At 41.3% G+C, this 22,333-nt stretch overlaps 1 protein-coding gene across 5 annotated transcripts in view; it reads right to left on the bottom strand.

Moving 5' to 3' along the window:
* Positions 1-22,333, bottom strand: part of LOC112138660 (rap1 GTPase-activating protein 2) — a 63,522-nt gene that overhangs the window by 19,607 nt on the left and 21,582 nt on the right. For 3 of the 5 annotated variants that reach the window (XR_002917825.2, XR_002917826.2, XM_024261261.2), the window contains one exon: positions 830-914. Coding sequence is in view for 1 of the 5 variants with exons in the window: in XM_024261261.2 (XP_024117029.1) it covers positions 830-914 (85 nt within the window). In the remaining 4 variants the exon portion in view is untranslated. Of the gene's footprint in view, positions 1-829; positions 915-19,869; positions 19,914-22,085; positions 22,225-22,333 lie in introns of those variants that run through there. The other 2 variants (XR_002917827.2, XR_004949054.1) reach the window with 2 other exon arrangements.

Raw genomic sequence — 22,333 nt, 5'->3', positions numbered from 1 at the left:
TTCTTTACTGTTTATGGGTTGAAACTGAGCCATTGGGTTTATACTGGTTTCTAGTGGATAAGGTTCATATCATGTTTGTCTAATGTTTTTGATTTGTCCCTAAAGAATTTGGCAAAGTCATTAAAGGCTTTGGTGGAGTAAAGTTCAGGTGCCTTGTTAATCAACATGTGAGGGTAGTCCCTGCCCTTAGTTTTCAGTGTTGTCAAGGGTGTTAGCAGCATGACACTGAGGATAGAAATGCGGATTTGGCTCCACTCCATGGCTGATCATCAACTGACATGAGTTTCCTGTCACTGCGTAGGATCTCTCGTAGCGCTGCCATCTTTAGCACTTTGTGACCCAGGAATACACTTGCTCATGTCAAAAGTGACACATGCCTTACTCTCTGCCCCAAGCTCATTTGTGCTGCTTGTGTCGCTCGTGGTCACAGCTGAGGACAGGAACCCACATTGATCCAAGCTTTGTCTTCAAACTCATTTAAAAACACAATTAGAAATCCTGTGGTCTCATGAGAGTGATGCGGACTGGACCTCAACAATAAAAAACGATTTTTGTGTTTCCTTGCTCATGTTTTTCTTGTATTCTTAGAGCAGGTCTTTAAAACCAGTTTGGCTGAGAATTTGCCCGTAAAAAACAAGATAGGATAAAGGTACATCAGCAGAGTATAATTCTGAACCAGACTGTCTTTATGTCAGAGATGCAGCAGCAGCAGCCGGATCCTTCTGAGTCCTGCCAACATCAGGCATGTGGAGTGGTTAAAGTTGTGCAGTGATGCAGAGCAGACGGCCTGTCATCTGTGTCTGAGGCTGGACTGAAAAATGGCTCCTACCTTCATGGTGGGGGGCGCGGTCCGGGGAGGAGAGGGGGGGCACTCTGCCACTGGAGCATTGGGGATGGTCAGGTGGTCCTGTTTGCTGCAGCAGAGCAAGAAGTCATTAGTGTTAGTCATCAATAACACAGACAAGTCAACAAACACACAACAGCTTCAGAATGCAACAACAAAGAAGCATGTTCCTCCAGTGATCCACGATCAACCAGTGCGTGTCGAGTGCATGAATGTGTGTGGGTGTGTGTGTGTGTGTATGGAGCCAGCTGACTGATTGGAGCATCATCTTCAGAGTCACACTCTTCTCCTGCTTTGTGACAGATGTAGTGATGACAGGTCACGCTTACATGACATCCCTTTGCCATACACACACGTGCGTGCACACGCACACACACGCGCTCACTGATTAACTGTGACATCCATCCAGAAGAGCGTCTTCTTCGCCCTCGGGCGAGTCGCCCATGCTTTCTCTACGGTTGCCATGGTTTCGTCAGGTGTTGAAAATACACATTGTGTCCCGTTTCTGCTTTTTGGAACTCACGTGCTTCAATAATAATAATATTTATAGAAGGAACTATTTGTTTATTTCTTTCTGCTTTGAGTTGAGGATTTTTTTCCTTTAAATGTCCTCGTACTCCTACAGCAGGACTTTGTTGTGCCAACTGGAAAAATGACAAGTCCTCTTGGATGAGTCAATTTCTGGATCTGTTTTCATGTATGTTTTTCTCAGTCACAGCATGACTCATTTATGAACATCCTCTAAACAAAGAAGCAGAATGCTCTGAGAACTGTGCCTGAGCATGAGATGTACCTGTCATTGGTGGTTCTTGTTTGTTTCAACACCTGTATGGAAGCGTTTGTGACTCATAATTTAACATAAAAGTCAATCCTGGAAATGCTTTTTCATTTTCAGAATGTACCTGCATTACTCGTCTCTTAAATTTAATTAAAAAGCATTAACCAGAACAACTTTTTCTTTTTCCTTTTCAATACTGCTCATTCTGGAACTTAAAATGCCAAAAGAAAAATTTCATTTGACGTTTCATATTCAAAAAGTTCTCTAGTAATTTTGTACCAAAATTCAATTAGAAATATCAAATTTGAAAACTGAAATGGATTAACAGAAATGCTTTTTAATTTTCACAATGTACCTGCATTACTCGTATCTTAAAAAAATTAAAAAGCAATTCTCTGAACGACTTTTTCATTTCATTCTTAAAAGTTGCTGTGTATAATCAGAAATTAGCCTCTGAGTTGTGGGCGGGACTTTCCCTCACTAGCTTACAGCCCCGCACAACCCCAAACTAACCTCAGCAAGCAAGATCGAAGCTAATCTCACAAAGACTCCAGATGCTACAGTGGGATGAAATTTAATCTTTAAAGAAACATTAAAATGAACACTCAAATTCTATACATTTGCAGGACAGGAAACACAACACTTCTTTCCACCAATCACCCAGCCTCCACAGAGGCTTCCTCAGAGCTCCAGGGAGGGGAATTAATGTAAACACTTAGTTCTTCCCCGATCTCTGATATGTTCATCTTTCTCCTTCACTTGGCTTCTATGAGACCAAATTATTTCCAGCAAATTGGCATTTTGTCAGAAGAAGCAGTCAGACTGTTCCTGTAGCGGGATGGATGACCTTGTGCGACTGACTGTGTGAACGGCGGGAGGCGAGTTGCATAATATTCTGTTGTGAAAAAATGAGACAAAGGAACGTCGCAGTTGAGCGGCTTTTCTTCATTTCCTTTGATACACAAAGTTCCTCTTATGTAATGGTAAACTTTACAGAGTTCCTCTGCTGTCTCTCTACGTTTTCTCTTCAAGTTTCTTAAACAGAATCTGTGTGTGTGTTCGGTTCCCATTCATCCCTGCAGAAAAACAAACCATCTTTTGGCCTCAAACCAACCCTGCTGCGCTTGTGTCAGGCATATGGTCAATGTGCCACTGCGTCTGGGCGGGGCTTTGTGTGCACCTGTTCCATATTTATAACCTGCATCGACTCCATCTGCTCTGAGAGGACATGAGCATCAACTATGTGTGAGCAGGTCAGAAAACAATGAAAAATCAAACATTTCTGAAATAGGAGTCAGATTTTAACAATGGAGATCATCTTAAATCACTCTCTGGAGGACTGTTTCATGTTTTTATAGCACATTTCAGATGTTAACCATTTTTATAGACCCCAGCCCTGTTTGGACCAGTCCCAGGATTCCATGACAACACCCTTAACCTTTGAAACTCACAATGTAAAAACAAGAGGTCTTCTAGTACCACTTTTGAGATCTTCATGGGAGACAAACATGGAGGAGGACAGCACTGTTTGGCACAGATTCTAGAGCAACATCCTTCATATGAGACAAAACAAGATTTTTCATCAACATCAGCTCATTTTTCAGAAGAGAACCATGCTGGAAAAAGAAAAGACTATCCCTTCTCCGTACTGTAAAACACGGAGGAGGCTCAGTTATGGTCTGGGCTCCTTTGCTGCATCTGACACATGGTGTGTTTGATTAGTGCAGCTTTCATAAAATCTGCGGACAATCAAACTTTCTACAGCTAAATTTGCTCCCTTGTGCTAGACAGTTTGGTCTCAGTCTTTGTGGATCTTCAACTGGAAAAAGTTCCAAAAAACAAACAGATGAAATAATTAGGAAACGACAAAGTTCCCTTCCATAGCAACGTTTACCTCACTCCTTAGCAATGTGCATTCAAGCGACTGCTTTCAAACATTTGTGTAATTTATTTTATATATATATATATATATGTTATTTATGTCGAATCTGGTAGAAACGCACTTTGAGCATCCAGGTTACAAACTCTCACATTCATGTGTCGCTACACAACAAGTATGGATGGTGTCCTCTTTTATTCACTTAAGTAGCAAGTGTTTGAAAATTGATCCCAAAGGACAAATTAATAATTGTTATTTTTGTCCAGTTTAAATGATATGACACCGACTCTTTTATATCCCGGAATAAAGCTGTGAAAGCAAAAGCCTAGAGCACGATCTGCACTGCTTCAACATTTGACACCATCCTCTTTCAACCGTAGGTGGTGGACATTCGCTAAGAAACAGTAAAAAAAAAGAAGAAGCCCCTCCCTGCTAGTCCAGTGTGAACACTATTGGCTAAACGGGGGTTCAAGAATAACATTTTAGCGTGTTCTTGAACACGTAAGTTTAGAACTGCGATCCACATCCTGATGAACATCTGTGGAAGAAGCTGAAACATTTGGAGAAAAAACCTTCAGAAAGAGTTGGAGCAGAATATCTTCTGACAGGAGCAGAATCTCTTGGACTGAGGTGATCGACTAAAGAAACCATTAAAAACATGAAGCTATAGTGGAACTATCATTTTTACCACAGTCAGAAGAACCAACAGTCTACAAATAAAACACAATTTTTGCTCACTGGTTCCCAACTGTTATAACTTGTGTACCATCTGTGCCTCCTAATTCATAATTGTACATACATAATAGAGGGTCATTTTTGAAAAAAATTGATCAACCCAAGAGTGAAAAAAATCATATTGGTAATAAGAAGTTTTATTTTTTAGCACAAGTGATTCTCTACTGCTATTTTATAATGATATTATATGTTTTGTTTTCTCAAATGTAAGCACATATTTAAAAAATAACTTTTTTTTCATTTGTTCTGCATTTGTTGTTGCTCTCAGCTTCATATTTACCAGGAGAGTTTGCTGATAATGACCATAAAAGTGGTTTTTACTGAATATCCAGCTGTTGGCTCTGGCCTCTGTCTTTTGACTCTTAGCTTTGTCTTAAACACATCACATTTTGAAGATGACAGACAGAGAACCCTTAAATGTGAGCAATACTGCAGTAATGTGCCAAAGTTCCCACTAGAGGTTGGGATGGGAGAAACACTGCACAACTCTTTCACTGCAGCTCTGAAGCGCTTGTTCATCAGTAGATAAATGGCAATTATTCCTAGGCCTGTTGCGGATAAAATGCAGAAATTGTGCAAACAGAACTCCCAGCACAAAAGAGACAAACACAAAAGGCCCGGCATCAGGTCAGAGATGTGAGCTGACTGCAGGACATGGTTCTCTGTCTCCAAAGATTAATCCCATTTAACTCTGAAAAAGAAGGCAGAGTTCATCGTGAAACCTGAGGGACTGATTGGAGCAAACAGAATAAATGGAAAGGTCACAACGAGACGAGACCAAAGTGGAGACACAAAACCCGCTGAGAGGGAAAAGGTCACCGTGTGTGTGTGTGTTTGTGTGTGTGTGAGACTCCAGTTGTGTAATGTGACAATGCAAAGGTCCACTTACACTCTGTTGGTTGTTGTTGGAGCTTTTTGAAGCAAAGCCTCAGCCTTGATAAGATCTGGTTCCTCTTAAAGAACGAGTACATGTGATGCTGGTCATGCACTCTCTCTCAGTCCTTCACTGTCAGACTAACATTCAGCCTAAAGTTAACTCCTCAGAGTTTTAACTTAAAGTGTCAAATGTGAGTCCAGAAGCACTTCCTGACACCCAAAATTCTAGATAAAAATGGAGCCACAAATTCTGTTAGCTCATCGTGTTTGAAATAGAACAGATCTAGTGGAGAATCCTGGTAGCTTCTAAACATAAACCATACTAGAATGAAAAACGTGTTCACACCGATTCGCATACAACCCTCCTAGTTAAAATACCTGGACATAAATGAGGGAAGCAGATGGTACAGTAGCCAACATGGCTCATATAAATACAAAAGCCGCAACAAAATGACAAAAGCTGAAGTACGGCGACAAAAGCCGACAACACAACGACAAAAGCCAAAGCACAACAACAGAAGCGGAAGTACGCCAACAAAACCCGAAGCACGACAATAAAAGTCGAAGTACGGCGACAAAAGCCGACAACACAACGACAAAAGCCAAAGCACAACGACAAAAGTGGAAGCACAGCGACAAAAGCAGAAGTATGATGACAAAAGCCGAAGTACAACAACAAAAACCAACAACAAAACAAAAGCTAAGGCACAACGGCAAACGAGGAAGCACTACGAAAAAAGCCAAAACACGGCAACAAAAGCCAAAGCATGACGACAAAAGCTGAAGTCGACGACAAAAGCCAAAACAAAAGTCGAAGTACGACGACAAAAACTGACTACACAACAAAAGCCAAAGCATGACGACAAAAGTCGACAACAAAATGACAAAAGCCAAAGCACAACGACAAAAGCAGAAACGTGATGATCAAAGCCAAACCACGACAACAAAAGCCAAAGCACACGACAAAAGTTGAACCAAAGCAACAAAAGCAGAAGCACGATGATAAAAGCCGAAGCAGATTACAAAAGCTCAACAAAACGACAAATGCCGAAGTACGACGACAAAAACTGACAACACAACAAAAGTCAAAGGACAACGATAAAAGCAGAAGCACTACAACAATAGCCAAAACACGGCAACAAAAGCCAAAGCACAAAGACAAAAGCCAAATTGCGACGACAAAGGCCGAAGCACGACGACAAATTGTCTTTTAGTGAGAATATTTAGAGTACTGTTACTGATTAATATAAATGACTTGTCTGTGGATGTTTAGAATTTGATTACATCACTGATATTAATGATCCTTTACAACCTGAATTTATTATTATAGAGTATAAATATTTGATATTAAGTCCTGAACCGGATATTGATAATTCATGTAGAGAAAATGGTCGAGTCAGGATGGGATAATATAAGTTCACTTCCTCCCACTCCCTTTCAAGCGATCCACTTGTGATTTAATGTGATATGCTTTTTTTCATGTATTATAACCTGATTGCTTGAAAAAAACATTTAATTCATTCATTCATCCATTCATGCATTCATTCATTCAAAGGCTTAAGCAAGCCGACGAAAAAAGCCACAACAAAACAACAAAAGCCAAAGTACGACGACAAAAACTGACTACACAACAAAAGCCAAAGCACAACGACAAAAGCAGAAGCATGACGACATGAGTCAACAGCACAACAACAAAGCCACCCCTGGGAAACCGAGGTCGCTGTGCTGGCCCACCGGGGTTTGATGGAGGTTTGAATGAAACTTCCAAAAAAAAGTGAGATATTCATATCCATTTTGAACCATTTCTGTTGGATTGTGGCTTTTGTCGTTTTGTTTCTTTGTTGTGGTGTTGTGGCTTTTATAGTAGTGCTTCTTTTGTCACCGTGCTTCAGCTTTTGTCATTGTGCATCCACTGTTGTTGTTGTGTTGCAGCTTTTGTTGCTGTGCTTCGGTTTTGTCATCCTGCTTCAGCTTTTGCTGTTTTGCTTGTGGCTTTTGTTGTCATTCTTCAACATTTGTCAATGTGTTGTGGCTTTTATCGTTGTGTTGTGGCTTTTGTTGTTGTGCTTTGTCATCGTGCTCTGTGTTCTGCCGTTTTGTTTCAGCTTTTGTTATTGTGCTTCCTCTTTCGTTGTGGCTTTTGTCACTGTTCTTCGACTTTTGTCGTCCAGCTTCGACTTTTGCCGTTGTGTTGTCGGCGTCTGTCATCATGCTTCGGCTTTTGTCGCTGTGTTGGCGGCTTTTCTCGTTGTTCTTCAACTTTTGTTGTTGTGTTGTGGCTTTTGTCATTGTGCTTCAGCTTTTATCATTGTGTTGTTGCTTTTTTGTGCTTCTCTGTTGTTGTGCTTTAGCTTTTGTTGTTGTGCTTCACATTTTTTTGTCGTGTTGTGGCTTATGTTGTTGTGGTTCTTTGTTGTTGTGCTTCGGCATTTGTCGTCGTGTTGTGGCTTTTGTTGCTGTGCTTCGACTTTTGTCATCCTGCTTCGACTTTTGCCGTTATGTTGTCTGCGTTTGTCATCATGCTTTGGCTTTTGTCGTGGTGTTGTGGCTTTTGTCGTTGTGTTGTGGCTTTTGTCGTTGTGTTGTGGCTTTTGTCGTTGTGTTTCTTTAGTGTTGTTCTTTAGCCTTTGTTGTTGTTGAGGCTGAGGTTGGAGATATCAGGAAAGACGTCTGGAGAAAGACCAAAGTGGAGGTTCATGGATGTAGAGAAGGAGGACATCAACAAACGTTAAAATTGTTACTTGTGATTTTGTGTTCAGACTAAATGATTGCAGATCCTTATATAATTGCTTGCCTAAAGCTTCAGTGGTGAATGAGGCTACTGTTGGTTTATTGACCCAGACCGGCTTAGGCCAATCAGTTCTTACTGACATTGTCTGGTTCTAGCTTTGCTGTGAAAAGATGGCGGCCAAACCATTTTAAATGGGTGTCATCACAGTCACTTGCTATAGTTGTCATATACAGTCAATGGTGTTAACCCCCACAAAGTTTTCAGTCTAAAAGCTGTTTTTGCTTTAGGATCGGCCAGGTTTTTATTTACCACTGACAAATTGAGATGGCAGCGGTCTTCCAACACAGCTTGAAGTCTAAATGGTTTCTGCATGTGGACTCTGTGTCTGTGGGTTTACTGAAGACAGAAAGACTTTTGTTTTTCCAAAGAGGCTGTCTCTGCAGCATGCAGTCTGGGACACATCTTCAAGAGACATATTAAAGACTTACAGTGCCTTCACTTTTCATTTTGATTTGAAATGATAGCAAAATTCTCCTTAGCTGTGATAAACTTCTATGCAAAAATTAGTTTTCAGTGGATCATTTGTTTTAAGTAAGGGGAACAAGGCAGAAATTCAACAAAGTTTGATGTCAGAACAGAGAAAAATTTACTTCAGAAGAAAGAAAACTAGAAGAGCGAATAAACTATTGAAAGAACTTGTGTTCAACACAATTATAAAAAAATCTAATTTGCATTTACTGTGGAAGGATGTCATTAAAGCATTCAAACACTTTAACAGAACCATTTTTTTTAATTTTTGCCACAAATTAGCTGGTATTTGAAACATTTATTCTGGTCTTTTTAATATTTTTTTTCTTCCTGGGGAGTTCTTGATGGCGTAAGAACTGTCAAAGTGAGATGTACACATGTGGACTAATTTGTGTCCAAAATAGTACTTTTTGCTCAACTTTACAAAATAAAATAAAAATATTAAGCTTAGCTTTTAACATATGTGTTGTTGGTCAGATTTGTCTGTGTTTTGAATACAACTTTTATTTGTCTTAAATACAACATTTCCCCTTTTACATTACTGTATAAAACACATCATAAAGTCACAAGACATTGATTCAACAAAGTACTCACATGTACTCACAGTCATTGTCTATTAAACTAAAACAGATAGAACTGTTGAACCCAAAATAGAGAAATGCAGCTGTTACCTTGTAAAAAAACAACAGAATAATTATAACGGTGATCTCGGGCAGCAACTGTTGCCAAACTACAACAGCTGATGGTGTAAACAATACACCCACAGACAGTTTTAGACCCAGAAGTGGTGGAAGATGGTCCAGAAAATAGCAGCATACCTGCTGCTCTGCGTCTGTGGGTTGTAAATAAGAGAAAAATGAAACAAAAATAAGTTAACTCTGACCCTAAAGTCACTGGTTCTGGAAAGTGGGAAGAGGTGTTTTGTCTTACTTTTATCTACACAGCCCTCATTGTGTTATCAACACATTCACATCCCAAGTTGTCACATATTAATGTTTGGTTAAGGGCCCCTCTGTGCCACATTTTGACATTTTGGGTGTCCCCATCTGGTGTCCCCATCCGGTCAAGTACCGCACTGCATGGCGCACTGGTACACAAACCCTAACCCGACACTGGATCAGGTGCGGTATCGCACCCAAACCGGTACCAGATGCAGCATCGGGGGGCTAAACGGACTCGGCATCAGACGCGAACCAGTACCGGGTTATGGTACCAGTACTGCATCTGGTACCACGTCCTGAGGATTGCGGACCACACCAAAAAAAATGAAGAGTTAGGGACACCCAAAACGTCAAAAAGGGACGCAGAGGGGTCCTCAACCAAACGTCAACATGTGATGACTTGGGATGAGAATGTGTTGGTTTTACTGTACCATACTTTTGTTCATTAAACTAGACTCTATTTTATGACGTCACTTCTCTGACACAAGTTTTGGTGATGATTTGATGTGACTAATGATCTGGGACACAGAAGGTCACCAATATAAATGTCAACAGCAACTTATCAGTCAAAGTGAATTTCTATGGTGTTTGTGGTTCTATTGGACATATTATGTATTACATTCAGCGACAAGTTTGACTTTTTACGAAACCAAACTGGTTCCACCTGGGTTTAAAGTGATTCATGATTAGGGACATTTGGTTTTAGGGTTAGATAGTGACTTCATTAGTGACTGCGAGAACTCACATCCATTCATGTTGTTTTTGTGTCTGCACTTTTAAATAGAGTTTTCCTTGAATCCTGACTCTCAGCTGGTTTGTTATCCTCCCTGACAGCTGCTTGTCACACCAGCAGACATCATCGGATTCACACCACACTGACAGAGCTGCAGGCTATTCCAGCAATGTAACTGGCCTCCAGTCTGTCGTCATAAAGTTTCTGACTATTCCAGTTTGAAGCCAGAGACAGATTTATCTCCTTTCCCACTTGATAGTGGAGGAGAGTTCAATGTTCAAATAGAAAGTTGTCCAGTGGAGTTTTCTCTGTTTGTGTCGTTTTGTGCATAAAATCTGCATCTTTCTCTCTTTTTTCATGATCAGGTTTAAGTCCCCTTAGCTGTCACAAACCTAAGTGTGTGACATTTGTTCTCAGTAGTTGACCCCTCCTCTAAAGGAAGCGGCGAGCTTCAGACACAGCCGCGCTTGGGAGCCATTTGGTGCGATGTTGGATTGCTGCATGACGAGGACAATCTTCAGAGTTACAGATCCTGCCACTAATGATGCAAACAAGCAGACCTTCAAAAACGACGAAAATTCTTGATGAAACTGTTCAGTTTTAAAAATCCACCTTTTCATTTTACGGACTATAAGTCATCCAGTGAAGTTCCATAGTCACAAACGGGCAGACAGCTGGTTCCAGATCCGTCAGGTTTATTAGTTCAGACAGGAACTAAGCAAGGTTAAAAGTCCACAAAGCTAAATCAGGGTCAGACATTAAAGGTCAATCACAAGCGTGGGATCATCCAAGAAGAGACTAGAGATGTCAGAGTCCAGACAAGGGTCAGGGTAGGCGGCAGGCAAACATGGATGAAGCAGGGTCAGAAACAGAAGATTAGGTTCAGGTACAAAACGCTCGGTTATGCAGGCAGGATGGCACAAATAATACTTCGCACAGAACGAGGCTCTGAAAGTGCTTAAGTGTCCTGTGGAGATGAGAGTCCGGTGAGCGGCATCCAGGGACTGTCTACTGGACACAGCTCCCGCCGGTGACCAGAGAGGGAATCAGAGCACTAACTCCTAACCGCTGTTACAAACCACATGGACACTAGTCAGCTGTTGGTTCTGGCATGATCGCCCATCTGGGTTTTAGTTTGCAGTTATTTCTATTAATTTATTATTTATATTTCTACAGTTTGCAACTCTAAATACAGTAAAGTAACAACCAAATGTGAATCACTTATTTAATTCTGTGTTCAGTGCCTGGCTAAGTTAAACGTTAGCCTTATAAGACACCAGATCAGATTTGTTTTCAAATTCCTTTATTCACATTTTTTAAGCCAAATTTGTAATAAAAAACATTTTCTTATTCCTTCCTACATGTTTTATTTAACAGTTTAATATATAAATAAATATAACATAGGGATGTGATGCTGTAAAATGCTATTAGATTTAGGAACCTTTGATGTTTTTATCATGTTTCTAAAAACAATCAAATAACTCTTAGTAAAATATACTTCTGTCTCTTTCCACTGATTTTTCTCAGCTTTTTGAAGGAGGCCGTCCTCACTAAAATTGATTAAATTTTGCTCCCCGGCTAACTATAAGCACTGAAATATGAAAAATGGGCAGGGCTACACAAATGTTACTCCTTAACCCTCATGCTCTCTAATGGGGTCCAGATGACCCCACTTTTACTGTAAACTTGCCTAGGATAGCACAAGGGTTACAATGAGTTCCTGTTTGCCAAAACTCAAACTTTATAAACCTTTTTTAAAAAAAATAATAATTCTTTAGCTTCACAGCGGAAAGTCAACAAAATGCTCAGAGTTGGAAGGAAAGGTTTCTCTTTTGGTCTTTTTCTTGTTAAAGGTTGATTGGTGGGAACATCAGGTGTGGTTGTGTCAGCAGAGACTCGTGCCTGCAGCTCAGTCACAGCGTGGTACCTGACCTCTGATGAAGAGCACACACATGGCCGTGCTGGAGCGACAGCGTCAGCCTGTGAATGTGGCCGAACATTTCCACACCCAGAGGGCCTGCAGGGCCGAGAGAGGACTTCAAAAGAGTTCATTAAATTGTAACCCTCAGGACTGAGCGAGGTGGGGGTGGCGGCGGTGGCGGGAAAGATCCGCGGTTTACAGGTAGAAGCTTCAGGAAACGAGAACAGAGAAAGATGGAGGCAAACCGTTTGAAGGCCAGTCTCACGCTGAGAATATTCACTCCAACATATCCTCCTCTGGATCTTCTGCACCTTTAAAACTACTTCATGCTGTTCCAACCATTCTGGAAACCAGTCGTTCAGCTCCTTTAGCAGGTTCAAGTGCTGGTTTCAAAAACTGTTTTTAGAGATTCATAAAAAATTTAAATACAATCCCAATCCCGAAGAACTAATGTTCTCTTCAAGGGTTTCTCAACAATGGAACTGATCGATTCAACAGACTGTTGGTTTTTGTCACAAATAATCTACATCTGAAAATATTTTCTAGTTTTACCAAAATCACATTTCTCTTAATTAATACAAACATTGTTTTTTCACTTACATAATGCTCAGGAGCTCATAGCTGATGACATCACACAGATTCTGCCCGGCAACAGGAGCACTGATGGCTTTTCGAAGCCTTTTAAAGCTTTAAATGTCCACTAAAATTCTTCAGCTTTTCTCTTGTTTTGCCCTTGTATGTATTTTCCGACTTTCTGAACTGTCTTTATTGGGTCATGGATCCATTTATTCAGTATTTTAATATTTTTTAAACTTTTAAAAACTTTCCTGCCAAAAAAAACAAACTAAACATCATTAAACAGAAAAAAACTGAAAAAAAGCAGAAAAATCGAGTTTGTCTTTTCTTTACTGCCAGTACCAACAATGCAATTTCTAAACTGGACTAACTCTCAACCATTGCAAACGACTGAATTAACTAACTCCTTCTGGTCTCTACAGAGGTTGTTTGGGGCTTTTCTATAACGCCAAAGGTGAAGGGGTGGGACTTGTACTTTTTGGTGGATTAAGAAATTTGTTTTCATTTTTTTTTCTTTGGTTGACAGGAGGTTAAATAAATTCTATTTTATTTGAAGCATCTGAAGATTTCAGATTTCCGAACAATTTAACCCTTTAAGACTGGACCTCCAGTGAGCTGCTTTTCTCCTTCACAATCTATTAGAATTACGTTGGTCGTGTTAACAGTTGAAAAGTTACATTATGTTAAAGATTTTGTATTAAAGCGTCCGGCGAAGCCTCAGGTGTTAAAGGGTTAAAAGATTTTATTACAAGCCCACTAAGACACGAACCATCCCTCAGATCATCGTGGGAGGAAGACAAAGGGCAGAAAAGATGAAATAATGTCAAAGTTTTGGAGTTTTAAATGTCTGAGTGACAGCAGCGTGGATGTGAATCGACAGCTGCCTGCGGTGGAGCGGCGCCGGCACTACACGACACCAGAATAAACCTCAAACATGTCACAGCAGCTCGGAGGAAAGGAAGTCACTTTTCTGTGAGGCTGACAGGAGTCCAGAAGCGGTAAAAGCAGAAACCAAATCTCTTCAAATTCTCTCTTGTTTCCCCTCAACCAGCCTCAGAGCAGCTGCTCCACTGCAGCGTGGCAGCCTGACGTGCCGCCGCACCTCCCTTTGAAATTACCTGACACGGGGAGAGGGGGTGGAGCTGGAACAGCTGTCAGACGTGGAGAATCGGTGAAGCTGAAGAGACCTCATCCTTCAACCGTTTCTGCCGTCAGTGTCAGACTGAATTTTCTCTCACACTTCAGTAGAATAAATCCAAGCAGTTACACATAACAACATTATATGAAGCTATTCTGATATCAGAACCTTCAGGTGTTCTAAGCTGGCCTCTGTGCATAGAGCTGTTGCTTCAAAGGCTCCTCAGGGTGGTGTTGTACCCAATAAAGGACCAAAAGCTAATGATGATACTAACTCAAAATAAGCTATACCTTTGAGACTTCTAAACTTCAGCAATGTATTGTTTTTAGCCTCGAAATATGAAAGATAACTTTAAAGTCCCCCATTCCTTTTTTTCATTTTTAAAAAACATTTCCAGTAGTGTTTTAATTATGATTATGAAGTTTTTAACCAAAATCCTACAGCCTAAATGTCTTAAAAAGTCATTTTTTAATGTTGATCTGAAGCCTCTGTTTCCAAAATCTTCTCTGAAGGGGCGTGGCTTTTGGTGCTGAGCTCAGCAGCCCCGTTCCTGATCCACCCTGTGTGATTATGATAACTCTGTATCTCCTAGAGTAAATCTCCACCGCTGCGACATAAAAACGTCAAGAACGAGGAAGTGAAGATCTTCATGGACAGAACTTCCTCCAAAATCCTGATTCTTTCTCCTTCAGTTCACCAAAGACTCTTTTAGCTAATTCTCCAATGTTTATTGACTGTGATCAATACATTCAATCATTGGTTTCTCAGAGTTCTTGATAAAATAATCAAAGCTAACATCAAAATGCTCTTTCATTGATTTACAATCCTTTCCAACTGCGGTCAAATGAGCCGCCGTTCACATTTCCGTGGTCACATCAAGAAGCTCCGTGGAGTCTGGTGGAGATTTTCCAGCGTTCTCAGTCCTGCTACCGTAAGTATTGGATGAAACTCACACCAAAAATCCAGTGATGCTGATTTGACCACAGAAATGTGAACGGCGGCTCATTTGACTGCAGTCAATGTGAAGATACCATCTTCTCTTCTCCAGAACCTGAACTAGACACTAGGAACAGATGAGGGTTTAGTGCATGTGCAGCAGAGCTGTTGATGGAAAGAAGATCATTCATTCAAACAGAGTCTGTCCAAGACAGTTTGATTGATTTAAAAGGAGAAATACTCAGAAATGCAAAAACAAAAGGATTTCTTATTACATTTGTTCTCTTTTTATAAGAAAAATGCCACACATAAATGTTAAAAATAAAAAAAAACAGGATTTTCATCATTGGGAGGTTTTAAAAAAATTAGGTTGGTGGCCATGTGGGGCCGCTATCATGTTCCTTTGGTAGTTGCAGACGATGATGTCGAGTTCCAGTCAAATTTTTCCTCCCCAATGACACTCTGTGCACTGGCCCTGCCGCCACCTTACACAAAATATAAAACGAACGACCCCCTCCCTAAAAGAAAAATGATGAAATTACACAGATGAAACTTTAAAAAAAAGTAAATAGGGCTAAAATCTTTCAAGGGGCTAAAAAAAAAATAAAAAATCCACCAACAAAACCAAAATACATGAGTCGTGGATATCCAAAAAAGATTTGATTGAATTATTATGGGATGGCCACAGGAACTTTTGGCTTGCTGGCTATTTTGAGGCAAAATGTCAAATTTGGCAATTTACACATTTTCACACAATTAAGAAGAAATAAACTTTTGTCCAAGCAATCTTCACAAAACTTCACAGACTGCTACCTGAAGTCTACAACCACAACCTAAGCACCCATCTCTAGTTTCCCCCAAATCACCTGTAAACTCCTCCTGGGGTTTTTGATCAATCGCCTCCTAACTCCTTGACCATCATTCGGTAGGGCTGGGGGATACTGAGCATTAGGGTATCAATCTGGTCAATATCGCCAATATCGATACCGATATTGATATTTTTTGTAAATGTTGCGGATGTACACGAACCTAAAATCCTAAATTCTTTTAAATCGCTGAAAATAATTTTTTTGTAAGTTTTCCTCTTTTGATTACTTGATAAACATAAAAACAGAATTAGGACAATATTCTCAATGAAATGGAAAATAGTTTATTAAAAGCTGGGTCCTCTTTGCTAGTACAGAAATGTTTCATACAAGAGTGGAAATATTAATGTCTGTGGGCTGGTATCGATCCGATACCAACCTGAGATCGATACTATCAGTATTTTGAATCAATCCATCCATCTCTGTCATTCAGAAGTTACTTGGGGGGAAAAACAATTTTCAATGGCATTAGTGTGGCAAGCTTGCAAAAGTGTGGCTCCTCTGTTACTTGCACATTATTTACCGGAATATTGTTAAAAACTGAAAAAAATCTCTGTCTGAATCTCAACAAAACAATATAACATCCAATATGAACATATTAGAAAAGTGGGCGTGGTTAATAAAAAAAAACCCATTACCAAGCCCAAAAGTTAACTTCAAAAACGTCCATAGAGCTGTTCATCACACCCAGGTGACCAAAAAAGAAAGTGGTTGCTATGGAGATACTGTAAAACCAACAGAAAAGCCACCATTTTGAAAACAGGAGTTTTCATGAATGTGAAGCACTAACAATGGAGACAGAGGCAAAGGGGGAAGATGATGGGCTTGAACCAGTCACTCAGCTAGTGAGGGTAGATAAAGGGGGTAATGGCAAGGGGCGGGTATCGCCTTAAGACCATTGAAAACCACTTGCAGTTTTAATAGGATATTTTCCTTTCTTGGTGTTTGACTTGTCAGAAGTTTTGTTAAGTCAGGGAAGCTGATTGGTAAGAATGGCCCGAACTCACAGAAGTTTTTGGAAGTTTCTTGTTCTTTCAGTTATCTCACTAGCTCCATTTCTATTACACATATGCGCAAAACTTTATCAAAACTTTAAGAAACGTCGGAAAAAATCAATTTCACAATTGCACTGTTTCCATTTAATTCCTAAGTATACAAGTAAACACAAACCCCCTCACACAAAAAGTAATTTGAAACCATGGCGATGGATGAAAACAAGTACTGGATAATGTCACAGCAGTGCCTGGCATGTGCCGCACAGCTGGACAATTGACAATTTCTATATATGTCAGTGACCCAAACACACAGATGGCTTTGAGAAGCTTCTTCAGCAGCATTAAAAATAAACGTTCTATCAAGTAAGCAGTTGGACCCTTTTTTCTGTTTGAAAACATGACAAGAAACATTCAAAGTTCTGCCACGGCACTAGCACTCATCCTCATCTATCAAAGGAGACGTCAGCGTCTTATTCAGGCCGGGGAGCAGCAAGCTAAGTGGGAGTGGCTACGGATCGAGAGATTTTGGGAAATGGTGGTTGGTGATTTTACAGAGGAGCATCAATTCTGCATGACACGCTCAGCTTTTGATGAGCTGTGACGCTGTGGGAGCTCTTGATGCCCACTGTGCAGCGCTCAGGCAAAACACTACCAAGAAACGCATTTAACCCTATAAGACCTGAGGCGTTGCTGGTGACGCTTAAACACAAAATCTTTAACATACTGTAACTTTTCACCCACTATTCCAGCATACTCGGTAGAAGAAAAGCATGAGCCGATTTTCTCCTACAGAATCTGCTGGAATTACATTGTTCACATTAATGGTTGAAAAGTTATAGTAAACCAAAGACCATAAACACTTGAGCTCCGGTGTTAAACCCCTCCTGTTGTCTTTGGGTCAAAATGACCCGCCACTGCATTAAAAACCCCAAAGAAGTCCCCTAAACGATATTTTTTTTACTTGAAATTGTATGACTTTTCCTAGGTTGGCCCCAACAGTGGAAAAAGTGAAATGTTGCTTTTATTCACATTTCCATGTAAGCTGTACAAAAAAGGTACAAAGATGGTCTTCGGGTCAAAATGACCCGTGAGGCAGATAGAGTTGAAATCAAGGTCACAGAGTTATTCACACACCACAGAATGTTACAGTGTTTTAGTTGTGTCTCAGATCAATTAGTAGTAAACGTAAACAAGACAAACCAGGTGGCGTTCTCACAGACTGCAGATACATTATAAAGGTGCTGCCGATGCCAGGACCCCAAATTCTCTCTGTGATAAGGTCATGAGTGTGCGTTATACTGTCGAAGAGGCTCTAGAGTTGGTTTTTTCAGATGTCCAACAAGATGACTCTGATTCAGAAGAGGGAGTGGAGGATGTATCAGAAGAAGAAGATGAGGAGGGATACAACCCAGAGCATGATGAATAATCTTCAGAAGAAGAAGAGAACCCTGAAGCTGAAAGAGAGACTTTCCTTTCAATTGGCAAAATAACATGGTCCTCAGCAGAATATGACCAACATGACAGGCATGCAGAACAAAACATCATGAAGATGACCCCAGGACCCACAAGGTACGCCGTTTCTCATGCCTGTGACATTGTCTCTACATTCTACCTGTTTATCACACCAGCAATAGAAAAAAAAATCCTGGAGATGACAAATCGGCAGGGTGTTCGCAAATATGGAGACAGCTGGAAAAAGATGGATGAGACTGACCTGCAGGCCTACTGAGGACTGCTAATCTTAGCAGGTGTATACAGGTCCCGAGGCGAGGCTGCAGCTATGGGGTCACAAAGACCAATTTTCCGAGCCACAATGCCACTCAAACTGTTTCACACCTACTCAAGACTGCTACGATTTGATGACCAGCTGCAGGAGGATGACCGCCTGCTGGCCCCTGGTCATCTTCCACAACATCATTAATGTTTCCTCCTACAATGCCTTTGTGATTTGGAGAGAGATCAACCTGACCTGGATGGATGAAGCAGAACAAGAGGAGGGTGTTCCTGGAGCAGCTAGGAAAGGCACTTGTAACTCCACTCATTCAACAAAGGAAGCATGTCCCCCGCACAGAAGCCTCATCAGCAGTTATTCAGAGTGCAGCAGCTCCTGATCAACCTTGCACTTGCATACTGCCCTACATGTGCTAATTAATTGAATGGGTTATGTTACTTTTCATATTTTTGTATTGTACATTGTCTCAAATTGTTGGCTGGTGAAAAAAAATGAAATAAACTAAGTCATTGAGATGAAAAAAATGAATTCAAAACTCATTTTTGCTTTTTTTTTTTCTTAAGCTATAAACTCAGGTATTAACACATTTTGTGGTCAATGACAAGTTGTTTCTTCAAGCAAGATCAAATTTGGTGTTTCAAATTTAATTAAGTTGCTTATATTGAGGGTTTAGTGAAGACGGGTCATTTTGACCTGGAGGACACAGGGTGTATACAGAAAACGAGGACAACATTAAAGGGTTAATTCGATAGCAGCTTTGCAAAATATGTAGATTATGCCCCAAAAACCACTTCCTTAAAAATTGCGGTGTTTCCATTAAGCAAATTCATTATTGCAAATCCAATTTGCACTATTTTATAGTTAATGGAAAGGTAGCTACTGATGCGATCGTGTCCAAGAGTGAAATTGAGTCCTCTTAGGACCAGAAGACCACAGACTAGTCCAGGGGAGGGCAACCTACGGCCCGGGGGCAAAGTGCGGCCCGTTGGGATGACCAAACAGGGAAGTTGGAGGTTGACTCCACCCACAGCCCAAATTAAAAAGTTCAGTCAGAAGGGTGGGACTTGGGGGCAGGATTGTTACCCTTACTGGAGCTGCAGATCATGAGGTGGGACTTCTGAAACTTACATGGTTCGACCAATCACAAAATTCAACTGTAGTACTTTATTTCAACCTGTAGAGGGCAGCACACAGACAGTTTTGACTATATTTTCAAGAATCAAACAAGTTTATTTTAATTTGTCAAAAATTTAGAAATGACCAACAGACAGCACTATTAAAGCCCTATTTATAGAGATCAACAGACAAAAAAATTTGCTTTAGGGTTTGGTAACCCTTTAAACTATTAAATCTGGCCCGCCAAACTGGAATAAATTATATTGATAGTGTTTTATGTCCCTTGTTATTCTGGAGTCTATAAATAAATTTACTTTTTTGGGGGGATTTAGAAAAGGATTCTGCATTCATGTCGTTTTTCTGACATGCGATTTGTGCTGCAGAGGCGGCCAGCTCCAATGATCAATCTATGGTACATGCACGCTCTGAGGCGAATTGAAGCCCCGTGGCATGATTTGAGCGACCGGTGCGCCGTGAAGGTCTGCCAGCAGCTCAGTTTGAGCAACAAGGCGCGAATTGGGCGACACAGCCAAAATGTAAATACCTGAGGTTTGACAGGTTGCTGCCTCGCATCAGCCAATCAGGAACTCAGCTTTGGGCATGTGACGTGAGAAGAAGAGAGAGAGACACTGCGGAGGCTGCCAGCTCGGGTCTCATGTAGACATTACAAAAAAGGAAAAAGGTCTCAAAAATTATTTTCCCCACTGTGAGCCTTCAAGCTCAGCCACAGAGACGCAGAAACACAGCAGAAGCAGCTGTCATACAGACACAGCCAGCTTTCTGTACCGGGAAAATCTTTTAATAATAATCATATAAACCCAAACATGGAGACATGATCACTGATGTTTTTGTTGAACTCTTCACAATAGATAAACTTGATTCCTCGACATCGTATGTGTCTCCCATTAATTCTAATTGATATATGCGAAGAGAAAGCTGGTAGCTCCTCCCACATGCGGCTGCAGCGTCAGGAACACATTCTTTGACAGGCAGTGAGTAGTGAATTTGCTGCGCGGCAAAAGAGGGGCGGGGCATGCAACGGGGATCGCGTTTGGTGTGAAAGCACCTTAATGAGCAACTTAACATATCTGCTCCTGGTCAAGCCATTCTATCAAATTTCAGAACCCTTTTTGGCCCAAAAGTCAAAAAGTTTGCGCACCCTTGGACTAGTCCCTGACACAAAGAGACTATTGCAGGTGTTGTGGATCTCCACTGATGTTCTACTTGGTCATTAATGAAGAACATCTTCTTGCTGCTCAGTCATTTGTTGCTCCCATACAGCTCTTCTGGAGCCTGCAGCCGCATAGCACCAGGAAAGAGCTTGTTTGGAGGATATTAATCTTCAATTTGTCCTGTTTTTATATTTTCTCTAACAAAAAATGTTTGAATGGTCCCTAAATCCAGTTATAGCTGTAATGAACCCTTCTGCCTGCGGGGGCGCTGCTGGAACCCCTGTAGCAACTTCTGTTCAGGCTGGTTTCACGCTGACAGCTCCAGGCTCATTGGTTCTGTGAAATAAATACCCCCCCGCCCCACACACACACACACACACACCGCCACCACCACGCATCATCCTCCACATGCCATTTTTAGGAGAGGGGGGGGCATTATATTTGTGGAGAGGAACATGAGTCACTGCTGTAAACATCGGTGTAAAACAGGAAGATCCAAGACAACAACATCGTGAACAGAAGTGAGGGAGCCGCCGGCGTCTTCTACAAGATGCCTCGTCTGCCCTTTAGTCATGCACGCGCTCACCACGCACACGCTCACTGTGCACACATTTACCTTCACAGGCTCACTGTGTGCACGCTCACCACTCATATGCTCACCACAGACACACATTCCATGCACATGCTTACTACATTCACCGCTACATTCACCATGCACATGTTTACCGTGCACACGCTCATCATGCACAAACTTACCATGTACATGCTCAGCATTCTCAAACTTACTGTGCACATTTTCGCCACATACAAATTCACAATGCACACTTACCGTGCACACGTAACCATGCACATGCTTGCTATGCACAAACTGTCCACATGCTCACTGTGCACAGACTTATTGCTAACACACTTCCACCGCAGGGAAACTTTTCGCTCGCTCTCCCCTGCACACATTCGTGCACACAGACCTATAGCGCACATATTCACTGTGCTCACAATCAACCTGCAAAAATCCATTGTACAGGTTCACCATGCACACATTCCCCCGTGCACAGATCTATTGTGCAAATGCCCACAGTGCATAGTTCACCCTGCACATTCCCCCCTTTATTAGTGAGTTCATGCTGCTGTTGCTGTGAAAATCATCACTCAAGTTGCATTTCCCAGGACAATGACCCAAATACACACCATCACAAACCTGTTTTCCTGATTTTTGAGGCTCACACTAAACACACGTGCAAACTCACACACACACACTGGTCTCATTATATGGAGAGACGATCTATTCAGCTGACATGCCACTGTCTTCCTGACAGGAGCGGAGCACTGAGCAGATCTGCAGAAATTTATCATTTTTTTAATCCTTAATGCAGCTGTCTTAATGACTCTAAAACGTCAAACTTTTTAGTCCAAAGATAACATACATCCAAACTGTGTGGACCAACATTTGTGTATCAGATCAGTGAATGATTCCCGCTTTCACTGATCACCTGAATGCATCATCTCTGAGATTAGATGTCACCTAAAAGCCTCGTCTGAGACAGAAAACGATGAAAAACCCACACAGAAGTGGACTGAAGACACTCACCACTGCTCGTGTGGCATCTCCACGCTGCTCCCGCTTTTTCAGCATCTCACTGAAATCTAACTGAGCTGCTTCCTCCACCCCCCACTATCCCCAGTCCAGCTCCTCCCTGCTGCAGCGTCAGAGACCATCAGGATTACAGCGCCTTAATCGCTCAGAGAGAGCGGCAGATGGAGGGAAAACGGGAGACTGATGCAGGACAGGATGGAGGAGGACCAGACTGCGCCTGCAGTTATCTGGTTTATCTGGTC

The sequence above is a fragment of the Oryzias melastigma genome, linkage group LG14, assembly GCF_002922805.2.
Source record: "Oryzias melastigma strain HK-1 linkage group LG14, ASM292280v2, whole genome shotgun sequence".
NCBI classification, from domain to species: domain Eukaryota; kingdom Metazoa; phylum Chordata; class Actinopteri; order Beloniformes; family Adrianichthyidae; genus Oryzias; species Oryzias melastigma.
Note: the sequence above shows the minus strand (reverse complement) of the source record. Positions and strands in the feature narration are given on the sequence as shown.